General features: G+C 39.0%; 1 protein-coding gene across 1 annotated transcript in view; it reads left to right on the forward strand.

Moving 5' to 3' along the window:
- Nucleotides 1–7144: 7144 nt before the first annotated feature.
- NOX1 (NADPH oxidase 1) overlaps nucleotides 7145–12521 on the forward strand; it is a 41582-nt gene continuing 36205 nt past the window's right edge. Inside the window, 2 exon segments of the mRNA XM_054572290.1 lie at nucleotides 7145–7175; nucleotides 11835–11922. Coding sequence (XP_054428265.1) covers nucleotides 7145–7175; nucleotides 11835–11922 — 119 coding nt within the window.

The following is a 12521-nucleotide window of genomic DNA, read 5'->3' on the forward strand; positions in this document are numbered from 1 at the left end:
AAGTTTCTCTTTGAGGTTGATTTCGAGTTTCAAGGCATTCTGGTCTGAGAAAAAGTTTGGTATTATTCAATTTTCCTGAATTTGCTGACGCTTGCTTTGTGTCCTATCATGTGGTCTATATTTGAAAAACTGCCACGAGCATTTGAAAAGAATCTGTAGTTTTCTTCTTTGGGATGTAAGGTTCTATATATGTCAGTTAAGTCTCTTTGATTCAGTGTGTCATTCAGTGCCACGATATGTTTATTAATGTTTTGTTTGGAAGATCTGTCCATTTTTGACAGTGGGGTGTTGAAATCCCCTACTATCAGTGTGTTGCTGTCTATATCATTTTTGAAGTCATCCAACAATTTCCTTATAAACTTGGGGGCTCCTATATTGGGAGCATATATGTTTACAATGTTGATGTCTTCTTGATAGATTCTTCCTTTAAGCATGATAAAGTGCCCCTATGGGTCTCTCTTTATGGCCTTTGCTTTGAAATCTACTTTGTCTGATACAAGTATGGAAACGCCAGCCTTTTTCTCATGTCCATTTGCTTGGAATATTATTTTCCATCCCTTTACTTTCAATCTGTGTAGGTCTTTTGCTCTGAGGTGGGTCTCTTGTAGGCAGCATATGTGTGGGTCATGTTTTCTTATCCATTCAGCTACCCTGTGTCTTTTGATTGGGGCATTTAGTCCATTCACATTGAGAGATATTACTGATGGAAACTTACTCATCTTATCTCTTTGTACCTGTGTTCTTCTCTCTCTCATTCTTTTCCTTCATCTGCTTAAACCAGTCCCCTTAGCATATCTTGGAGTGCTGGTTTGGTACAGTTGTATTCTTTTAGCCTTCTCTTGTCTGGGAAACTCCATATTTCCCCTTCCATTTTAATGAAGAACCTAGGTGGGTAGAGCAGCCTTGTCTGTCGGCCCTTGCTTTTCATGGCTTGGAATATTTGTTGCCATTCCCTTCTGGCTTATAGTGTTTCTGTTGAGAAGTCAGCTCCTAGGCGTATCGGGGCCCCCTTGTATGTTACTTTCTCCTTCTCCCTTGCTGCCTTGAGGATTCTCTATTTTTCTTTGATAGTTGCCATTTTAATGATGATGTGTCTTGGAGTGGACCTTCTTGAGTCCCTCTTGAGTGGGGTCCTCTGTGCCTCCTGGATCCATGAGAGCCTTTCTCTCCTCAAATTAGGGAAATTTTCCATCATTACTTTTTCGAGGAGGTTCTCTATTCCTTGCTCCTCTTCTTCTCCTTCTGGCATCCCTATTATACGGATATTATTGTGTTTCAGGTTGTCCTGCATTTCCCTAAATGCCTCTTCATTCTTTTTGAGCCGTTTTTCCATTTCTTGTTCTTTCTGGGAGCTTTTTTCTACCTTGTCCTCCATTTCACTGATTCCATCCTCAGCTTCATCCAGCCTGCTTTGGATTCCTTCTACTGTGTTCTTCAATTCAGAAATGGTATTCTTCATATCCTCTTGTGTCTTCTTGATAGTTTCTATGTCCTTTTCCAGGCTGATATAGTTTGCTGTAAGATCCTGATAGTTTCTCTGCAGTTTCTCAGAGTTATCTTTGAGCTGGCTGAGCTCTTTGAGCTTCCTTAGAACCATTGTTTTGAATTCCATATCTGATAGTTCCCTTGCCTCTATTTCATTTAGCTCTCTCTGTGGGGAGTCCCCTTTACCACTCATTTGAGGGGAACTTCTTTTTCTTCCCATTTTGGTGAGAGTCTGTTAAGTATTTTTGTCCTTTACTTTTCTTTCTGGGCTTGTCTCTGATGCTGTCAGTTGTTGTCCCTATAGGTCCTTGGGTTGTTTGTTTGAGCCTTTCAGGAGTCTAATGCCTGTGTCTGACTCCTGCTTGGAACAGCTCTGTGACCCCTTCGGTCCGGGCTGGGCTATTTTTTGGGAACTCTCTGAGCTCTCACGCGGGCTCTTTGAGCACGTTCCCAGCGCGGCAGGGTCCCCCACCTGCCTGGGCTCGCATGTGCTTGCCCCAGACCTGGGGCTTATTCGAGACCTCGAGTACTCATCTCGCCCCCCTGGCACGCGAGCTTCGTGGCACTGGTCAGTTTAGGGTCTTCTATTTTGTATTTTCCCGGCTTTTGGCTCTTTGGGTACGTTGCTTGCCCTCGCCAAATGGGGACTACGGAAATGGGAGGGAATCAGCTCTAGGACTCTCCGGTTAATCCTGTTTCTGGTCTCTCCTCCAGGGACTCTGGGCAGCTCTACTAATTTTGTGGGCCGCTCCGCAATCGTGGCGGGCAGGTCAATTTATGCCTGCCCTTGCTGCTCTGAGCACTCCCTCTCAGGCCATAAGGGTGCCAGTCTGTGTGAGGCCTTGCGGGCAGGTGCAAGTGTTCGCCCGCCCTCGTGGGTCACACACATGCTCGCCAACCCTCGGCGGTCACTCGGCGCAAGTGTGCGAGCCTGCTCTGGGTGTTTTGGGGGTGTCTATGTTTGCTTTTCAGCTTTTGGCTCTTTGGGCGTGTGGCCTCTTCCCGCGCAATGGAGACTACGGCAAGGAGAAGGAGTCGGGACTCCCTGGTTTCTCCTCCCGTTCTTTCCCCAATGCCTCCGTTTCTAGTCTCCCTTCAGGGGCCTCTGGGCAATTCTGTTACCCCTTCGGCCAAGGATCCAACCCCTGTGCGGACTGCGTTTCAATCGCAGGCAGTCTGGTTCATGCGCTCCCCACTTCTGCCTCTATGGGGTCGCGCCTTTCCAGCCCACAATGGAGACTACCAAATGGGGAGGGAGTCGGGACTCCCCGGTTCCTCCTCCCATTCTTTCCCCAACGTCTCCGTCTCCAGTCTCTCCTCAAGGCTCTCCCAGCCAGTCTGCACTCAGCCCCGCAGCTCACATGCGTACAAGCTGTGTGCGGAGCACACAAAAGGCACGTTAATTGATTCCCTTATGCCTGAGTGAGATGGTAGCTGCAGAGTGGGAAGTGCGTTATCACCGGGGCTCCACCGGCCGCTGTGTCAGTTCTCTTCACAAAGTTTTCTTCACCAGTCTTTTCCCAGGCAGCAGCCCACCCTACTGCTGCCTCTACCCAGCGATCAAGGAGGGTGGCTGCTGCTGCAACTTTTGCTTTTGCCCTTTAAATGTCTTTTTGCATCCCCAGCCACCTGTCTCTGGCAGAGAGCACCGCTAAGCTTTTTGGGGTTGTGTTTTGTCTGTATTTTCTCGGCTTTAGCTGCTGTAGTTTAGGGGTTCCTGTTTATGATTCCGACCCTGTTCTTCTCGGGGGGAGCTAACTGGCCTTTTCAATGTCCCTCTGGTGCCAGTGCCCGTGGGCACCCAGCCCACCCTCTCGAGACTCCACCGCAATTCTCACCCGTTGGGATGTGTGAGAGTAGAATCCACTGTCTGGGGCACCTAGGCTCCTCTCCTACTATCGCTCCACTGCTTTCCAGGTGATTACTCCATTATTTAGTTGCAATTCCAGTTTGGTTTTGGGAGGAGGTCAGCGTGACTCCCTTTCACTCCTCCGCCATCTTTCTGACATAAATAATCTTTTAAAAAAAGTAAAACGGAAGGAGAAATAGCTTCCCAGATAAGAAAAAGCTAAAGAAATTTGTTAACACCAAACCAGTACTGCAAGGATATTAAAAGTCTTGTTTGAAGAAGAAAATGAGAAATAAAAAAACAGAGGAAACCATCTAACAATAAAATGGCACTACATATGTGTCTATCAATAATCACCTTAAATATAAATGGCTGGCTTAAATGCTCTGACCAAAAGGCAGAGGGTAGTTGAATGGATAAGAAAACAAGACCCATATATATACAGCTTCCAAGAGATACATCTCAGATCAAAAGATACACACAACTTAGTAAAGGATTGGAAAAAAGATATTTCATGCAAATGAAAAGGGTAAAAAGCTGAGGTACCAATACCTTTATCAGGCAAAATATAGTTTAAAACCAAGGCTACAGTGAGAGACAAAGAAAGGCACTACATAATAATAAAGGGAATATTCCAAGAATAGGCTATAACCCTAGTAAACTTTTATGCACCCAACATAGGAGCAACTAAATATGTAAAGCAAATAATTCTGGACATAAAAGGAGAGATTAGCAGAAATACAGTCATAGTTGGGGATTTTAACACCCAATTGACTTCAATGGATAGATCTTCCATGCATAAAATCAACAGGACAGTGGCTATAAACAACACACAATGTCAAATGGATTTAATTGATATCTTCAGAGCATTTCACCCCAAAGCAGCAGAATATACATACTTGTCAAGTGAACATGGGGCATTTCCTAGGATCAACCACATGCTAGGACACAAAACAAGTCTCAATAAATTTAAGAAAATTGAAATCATATCAAGTGTCTTTTCTGAACACAATGGTATGAAACTAGAAATCAATCACAAGAGGAACACCGAAAAATATGCCAAGACATGGAAGCTAAATAACATGTCATTAAACAATAAATGGGTCAACAACAAGATCAAAGAAGAAATCAAAAGATACCTTGAAACAAATGAAATAGAGGACACAACAATCCAAAATCTGTGGGACACTGGAAAAGCAGTCCTAAGAGGGAAATTCATAGCATTATAGGCCTATCTCAAAAAAAAAAAAAAAGCTAAAAATAAACAATCTAATTTCACACTTAAAGAACTTGAAAAGGAACACAAGCAAAGCCCAAAGTGAGTAGAAGGAAGGAAATAATTAAGGTCAGAGCAGCAATAAATAAAATAGAGTCTAAAAATGATACAAAAGATCAATGAATCCAAGAACTGGTTCTTTGAAAAGATAAACAAGATTGATAAATTTTTAACTTGACTCATCAAGAAAAAAGAGAAAGGACACAAATAAAGAAATTTAGAAGTGAAAGAAGACAAATAACAACTGATACCAAAGAAATAGAAAGGGTTGTAAGAAGATATTAAGGGGGCAAGGGAAAGTGGTGGGGGGTAGGCAGAGATAAATGTATTTGAAAAAATTAATTAATTAATTAAAAAAAGAAGATATTAAGAACAATTACAGGCAAACAAACTGAACAATGGAGATGAAATGGATAAATTCCTAGAAATATACAATGTTCCAAAACTAAATTAGGAAGAAATAGAGAATCTGAATAGACACATTACACCTCATGAAATTGAAGCAGTAATCAACCCCCCCAAAAAAAAACCCTGGACCAGATAGCTTCACAGATAAATTTTACCAAACATTCTGAGAACTAACACCTCCTCTTCTCAAACTATTTCATAAAATTCAAAAGAAGGGAAGGCTCCCTAACTCATTTTATGAAGCCAGCACTATTCTAATTCCAAAACCAGATAAAGACACTACAAAGAAAGAAAATAACAGACCAATATCCCTGATGAACATAGACACTAAAATCCTCAAAAAAATATTAGAAAACAAAATACAAAAATGCATCAAAAAGATCATACACCATGATCAATGAGATTTATTCTCAGAATGCAAGGATGGTACAGCATTTGCAAATCAATAAATGTGGTTCACCATATAAACAAAATAAAGGATAAAAACCACATGATCATATCAATAGATGCAGAAAAAGCATCTGATAAAATCCAGCACCCATTTATGATCAAAACTCTCAGGAAACTGGGAATAGAGGGAAAATACCTAAGCATAATAAAAGCCATATGTGACAAACCTACTGCTAACATCACACTCAATTGGTAAAAACTAAAATTGTTCCCCTTAAGAATGGGAATGAGACAAGGATGTCCGCCTTCACCTCCATTATTCAACATAGTACTGAAAGTTCTAGTCACAACAATCAGACAAAAAGAAGAAATAAAAAGGCATCCAAATTGGAAAGGAAGAAGTAAAACTGTCTTTATTTGCAGATGTGTGATATTGTACATAGAGAACCCCAAAGATTCCACCAAGAAACTACTAAAATTGATAAATGAATTCAGCAAAATAGCAGGATACAAAATTAATATCCAGAAATCAGTTGCATTTTATATGCCAATAAAAAACTAACAGAAAGGGAAATTAATAAAACAATCCCATTCACAATTGCTTAAAAAAAATAAGAACTAGGAATAAACCTAACCAAAGATGTAAAAGACCTGTACTTTGAAAATTATAAGACATTGAAGAAAGAAACTGAAGAAGATACAAATAAGTGGAAGCATATACTGTGTTTATGGATAGGAAAAATTTACATTATTAAAATGTCCATACTACCCAAAGCAATCTATGGATTCAATGGCATTCCCATCAAGATTCCAATGACATATTTCACAGAACAAGAACAAATATTTCAAAAGTCCATATGGAACCACAAAAGGCCCCACATAGCAATAGTGATCCTGAGAAAGAAGAACAAAGTTGGAGGAATCATACTACTTAATATGAAACTATACTATAAAGCTATAGAAATGAAAACAGCACGGTGCTGGCATAAAAACAGACACACAGATCAACAGAAGAGGATAGAAAGCCCAGAAATAAACCCACACCTTTATAGTCAAGTAATATTCAACAGAGGAAGCAAGCACATACAATGGGCTAAAGATAGTTTATTCAATAAACGGTGTTGGGAAAATTCAACAGATACGTGTAGAAAAATGAAACTAGACCACCTTCTTACACCACACACAAGAATAAATTCAAAATGGATCAAAGATTTAAGTGTTAGATCTGAAACCATAAAAATCCTAGAAGAAAACATAGGGAGCAAAGTCTTGGACATTGCTCATAGAAATTTTTTTATCAGATGTATCTCCCCAGGCAAGGGGAACAAAAGAAAAATAAACAAATTAGATTTCATCAACCTAAAAAATTGTGCGACAAAGGAAATTGTCAACAAAATAAAAAGACAACCCACAGAAAGGGAGAACATATTTGCCAATATACCTGGTAAGGGGCTAATATTCAAAATTCATAAAGTAATTACAAAATAACACCATAAAATCCATTTAAAAAATGGGCAAAGGACCTGAATAAACACTTCTCCAAAGAGGACATACAGATGGTCAATAGTCATATTAAAAAGATGCTAAACATCACTAATCATCAGCAAAATGTAAATAAAAAACACAATGAGGTACCATCTCACACCTGTCAGAATGGATATCATCAATAAATTAACAAACAACAAGTGCTGGAGAGGATTTGGAGAAAGGGGAACTCTTGTATGCTGTTATTGGGAATGCCGAGTGGTGCCGCCACTGTGGAAAACAGTATGGAGCTACCTCAAAAAATTAAAAATGGATCTGCCTTTTAACCCCTCAATCCCACTTCTGGGAATATGTCTGAAGGAACCCAAAACACTAATTCAAAAGAACATAAGCACCCCTATGTTCATTGCAGCACTATTTACAATAGCCAACATATGGAAGCAGACCTAGTGTCCATCAATTGATGAGTGGATAAAACAACTATGGGACATTTACACAATGAAATTCTGCTCGGCTGTTAAAAAGAAGAAAATTTTACCCTTCGCAACAGTACGGGTGGACCTGGAGAACATTATGCTAAGTGAAACAAGCCAATCAGAGAAAGACAAATGCCATATGATTTCACTCATATGTGGAATCTAATGAACAAACTGAACTAACAAGCAAAATACAGACTCATAGATGGAGAATATGTGACAGGTAGTGTGGGTGGAGTTAGTGGGTGGAGGCATTGAACAATAAAAAAAAAGACTCATAGACATGGACAACAGTTGGTAATTGCTTTGAGAAGGGAGGTAGAAGGGGACTAAATGGTAGTGGAAAAAAATATAATAAAGTTAAAAACTGAAAAAGGTGTGAAAATTAGCTTTCTGTCCCATGCCCCAAAGATAACTATTATTAATAATTTTGTGTGGTGTATATATGGATACACTGAAACATGTTCAAAAATGCATCAGACATATGGATTTTGGGGGGTTTTTTTTGGAAGTAGGTACTATTCTTATTCACTTTTTTCTGTATATAGTAAAATTTTCTCTTTTTGGTGTACTATTCTATGACTTTGGATAAAAAAATTAAGTGTAAGACATATTTTTTTTTCATTTTAACCAGAAAAGGGATCACATTGTAAATATTGGCTGATAATTTCTCCCCACACTTAATGAATTTCAGATATCTTTCCATGTGAGTATGTGACCAGTGATGTTCTAGAACTACCTTATACCAACTTGTGGTAGCAAGTTGTATGTATCTCTTACTAAGTCTGCATTTAGTGATGTTCAATGACATCAAGTTGGTATCTTGAAATCTGCCATGGTGGGAATATTTACATCATGTAAAATGGCAAACACTGAAAATAAAGACTTTCTCTCCCCATGAAATCTGTTTGTTAAACATTTAATACCCCTATACCACTGCACATAGCTCTCATCCTTTTAAAAACATAGCACTCTATAGTTTTGATGTGCCATCACTTATTCAATCATTTAATAGGATATGTCTTAAATTTGTGCCCTCTGTAGGAAAATGCAGAGAATTATTTGATTCAGTATGAAGCAGAACAAATAGCAGAGAAAGGAGATTAAATCCTTAGTCAATGGGGCATTAATGTGAGCAGCAGTTGAATTTGAATATCAGTGTTGATGTTGAAAAGTGAATGTAATCAGGTGTATTTCAGTGTGCTGCAATGGGAAAAAAAAATTTTCCTAAAAACAATTCATCTGATACAAATGGCTTGCATAGAATATGGAGCTGTGAAAATTTAGTCCTATATTTTCAATTCACTTGCCAATTTTAGTCTTAAGAAAGCCTCTGTGATTTAAACAAGCAAGCCATGGGAACCAATGTGGAAATGCAAGATCTTTGAGATGAGTGGAGAAAATTTATTTAGAATTGGAACAAACTGTCCCTACCAAAACCAGTCAGAGTGTGACTCAGCAGAGGGAGAAACACAGGTCATGTGGAAGAGTCAGTAATGGAAAACAGTAGGGCAGTTCTTGTTCATTGCATTGCCTGACAAGGTAAGCCATTATGGATGCGAGGCAGATCTTGTCCTCTTATTAAACTGATGTCACATTGCTTTGGGTGTAGTTAATATGGAAAAATAGTTTTTGTGCCAAAAGCATTAGTAGAAATAAAGGTTGACCATGTGTCCTCCCTACCTGTTCCTTGATCTGACTCTTCCCCTAACCCTCCCAGATACCCCCCTTCCTGTGTGACAAATATATTGGAACAATAAAAAATGAAAAGAAAATTTAAAAAAAAAAGAAAGAAAGAAAGGTTGAGAAATTGTTAACTCTAACCCATAGTCTTCCCTTTAGTAAGTCATTGACAGGCACACATGTAAGGCCAGCCAGTCAGCTGAAGTGCATCAATAATTGCGCAGCTGCTGTGAGATTGTCAGTCACACTCCATATCCTGTGGTTTCAAGTACATGGAGCTGACTCAGAGACCAGTTGTACTGAGTTGAGGAGAGAAGTTGGATTTAGCTACCATGGAGCTGAGCATATTCTTTCCAGTGTATGCTTAATCAAGCTCTTTCTGGGATATACATATATATATCTGGGATATATATATATATATATATATATATATATACACACACACACACACACACACACACATATACACATATATATACATATATGTGTGTGTGTGTATAGATAGATAGATATAATTTTTATTGTTTTTCAAGTATAGTTGTCTCCATTTTCCCCCCACCACTCCCCTCTGCCCCACCCATCCCCACGTCCCACCCTCAATCCTATCCCCTTTGGCTTTGTCCGTGAGTCCTTTATACAAGTTCCTTCATGACCCTTCCCCTTCTTTCTCCTATTATCTCCCTCTCCCCTCCCCTCTGGTCACTGTCAGTTTGTCTTTATTTCAATATCTTTGGTAATATTTTGCTTGCTTGTTTGTTTTGTTGATTAGGTTCCACTTACAAGTGAGATCATATGGTGTTTGTCTTTCACCGCCTAGCTTATTTCACTTAACATGATACTCTCCAGTTCCATCCATGTCGTCATGAAGCATAGAAGTTCCTTCTTTCTTTCTGCTGTGTAGTATTCCATTGTGTAAATGTAACAGTTTTTTTGATCCACTCATTTACCGATGGGCACTTAGGTTGCTTGCAGCACTTGGCTGTTAATAACTGTGCTGCTATGAATATTGGGTACATAGGTTCTTTTGAGTAGATGTTTCAGGACTTTTAGGGTATAGTCCCAGCAGTGGAATCACCGGTTCAAAAGGCAGTTCCATTTTTCACTTTTTGAGGAAATACCAAACTGTTTTCCACAGTGGCTGCACCAGTCTACATTCCCACGAACAGTGTACTAGGGTTCCCTTTCCTCCACAGCCTCATCATCACTTCCTGTTTGTTGATTCATTTATGATGGCCACTCTGACTGTTGTGAAGTGGTATCTCATTGTGGTTTTAATTGGCATTTCTCTGATGGCTAGTGATACTGAGCATCCTTTCATGGGTCTATGGGCCCTCTGTATATCCTCCTTGGAGACATGTCTGTCCAGGCCCTTTTCCCATTTTTTGATTGGGTTGTTTGTCTTCCTGGAATGGAGTTGACTGAGTTCTTTACATATTTTGGAGATCAAATGCTTGTCTGGTGTATCATTGGCAAATATATATTCCCATATGGTTTGTTCCCTTTTTATTTTACTCATGTTTACTTTAGCCATGTAAAATCTTTTTATTTTGATGAAGTCTCATTTGTTTATTCTTTCCTTTATATCCCTTGCTCTAGGGGACATATCAGTGAAAATATTGCTGCATGGAACATCTGAGATTTTCCTGCCTATGTTCTCCTCTCATGTTTCTATGGTCACTTAATATTCAACAAAAGGGGTAGAATCATAAAATGGAGTAAAAATAGCCTCTTCAGCAAATGGTGTTGGGAGATCTGGAAAGTACATGCAAAAAATAAAACTTGACCACCAACTTACAGCATGGGCTAAATATTTCTTTGAAGCACTGATTCCTTGTCTCCCTTTCTAGCAGCTTTTACTGCTGGGTCAGGTTGATTTTGATGTCTATTGCCTGGCCCCCCAAAGAAATCAGTTTAAAATTCTGTTCTCAGAAGTTCTCCCTTCTCAAATCTCTACCTAAGTTTAACATTTTTGCTTTGAGGGGTTCATTAATTTTGCCTAGGTTTCATTCAGTTATTAAAAACATCTTAGCCCTGGCTGGTGTGGCTCATTGGACTGAGTGCCAGCCTGTGAACCAAAGGGTCTCTGGTTCAATTCCCAGTCAGGGCACATGCCTGGGTTGCGGGCCAGGTCCCCAGTAGGGGGCACATGAAAGGTAACCACACATTGATGTTTCTCTCCTTCTCTTCCTCCCTTCCCCTCTCTCTGAAAATAAATAAATAAATATCTTTAAAAAATACATCTTAAACATGAAGTTACATGATTATTACATACTTATAATTTTTACATTAGAAAACACAGAAAAGAGAGAAAACAATCACCATCTGTAATTATACCTCTAAATATATAAACTTTATTTAAAATGCTATTAAATATATATGATTCTCAATATTGTTTTACAAATTAAAAACAATAAAATCATAACAGTGCAGTAAGCAAAAATACTTGTTGCAAAGTATTTTATTGATAGAATGTGTTTACTAAAATGGAACCCTTAAAACCTGTTCTCTTTTATATTGATAAATGTATAGTTAAACATTTCCAAATCACTGTCATGGGAATTTCTCAATTCAGTATTAAGTTCAGCAAATTTTTGGTCATTTGCAAACAGAGAGCCCAGCCTGATTGTTCTAGTTACTGATAAAGAGGGAAGGAAGCTGCAGCCTACCCGTTCCCAGGTCTTAGACAGGTGGACTGGGCTCATGCTCCCCTGCCAAAAGATGAGATGAAGCAGCTGATGGTGTTTTCTCTCCTCTGTTTTGTCAGTATTGATCTGGACCTGAGCTTCTGCTCACTACCTGAATTTTAACAGCATGCTGATCCTTCTTCCCATGTATTGATATCTGCTGTCCTTCCTAGCGGCATCTGCTCAGTGAGTCCCAACCACTCATATGTCAACATTCACATTAAAGAATGTGATTTAGAACACCTGAAGTGGAAAAAATGTGAATTAGGATAAAGTGTCAAAGAACAATTTTTTTTTTTCTGAATAGCAGTACATCTTGTATTACTTTAAGGGCATTCACCTGAATGCCAGTTTGTAAAGTACATTCAATTAAACTAAACCAATAGGGGAAAAAAGACACATTACAGGGTTTCTAGGAAAAAATGAGAAATAGGATGGGAAATGACTGTGGTGTAAAAATGTAATTTTCTTTTAATTTTCACAGCCACTCTGAAGTATGTATAAATCATGGTATAAATCTTTATACCAAATAAAGTATAAATCTTTATTTATAAACCATAAAGACTTAAAGATAAAAAGAAACAGACAAGAGAACCTGGACCCTTCAGACAGCCCAACACCAAGGCACTAGGAATGGAAGCCCAAGGTCTGCTTTGGTAGCCAAGGATGTGGGCAAGGGTGAGTTGGTATTGGCATGCTCTGTTTAAGATGTTGTTTATGGGTTGCTGAATTTCATAAAGCTTCCTGGGAGACACCTGACCTTGATTACTTTAAATTTGTAGATT

This window comes from Pteronotus mesoamericanus, unplaced genomic scaffold (assembly GCF_021234165.1).
Source record: "Pteronotus mesoamericanus isolate MK-2021 breed Mesoamerican mustached bat unplaced genomic scaffold, CSHL_Meso_final contig_227, whole genome shotgun sequence".
NCBI lineage: Eukaryota > Metazoa > Chordata > Mammalia > Chiroptera > Mormoopidae > Pteronotus > Pteronotus mesoamericanus.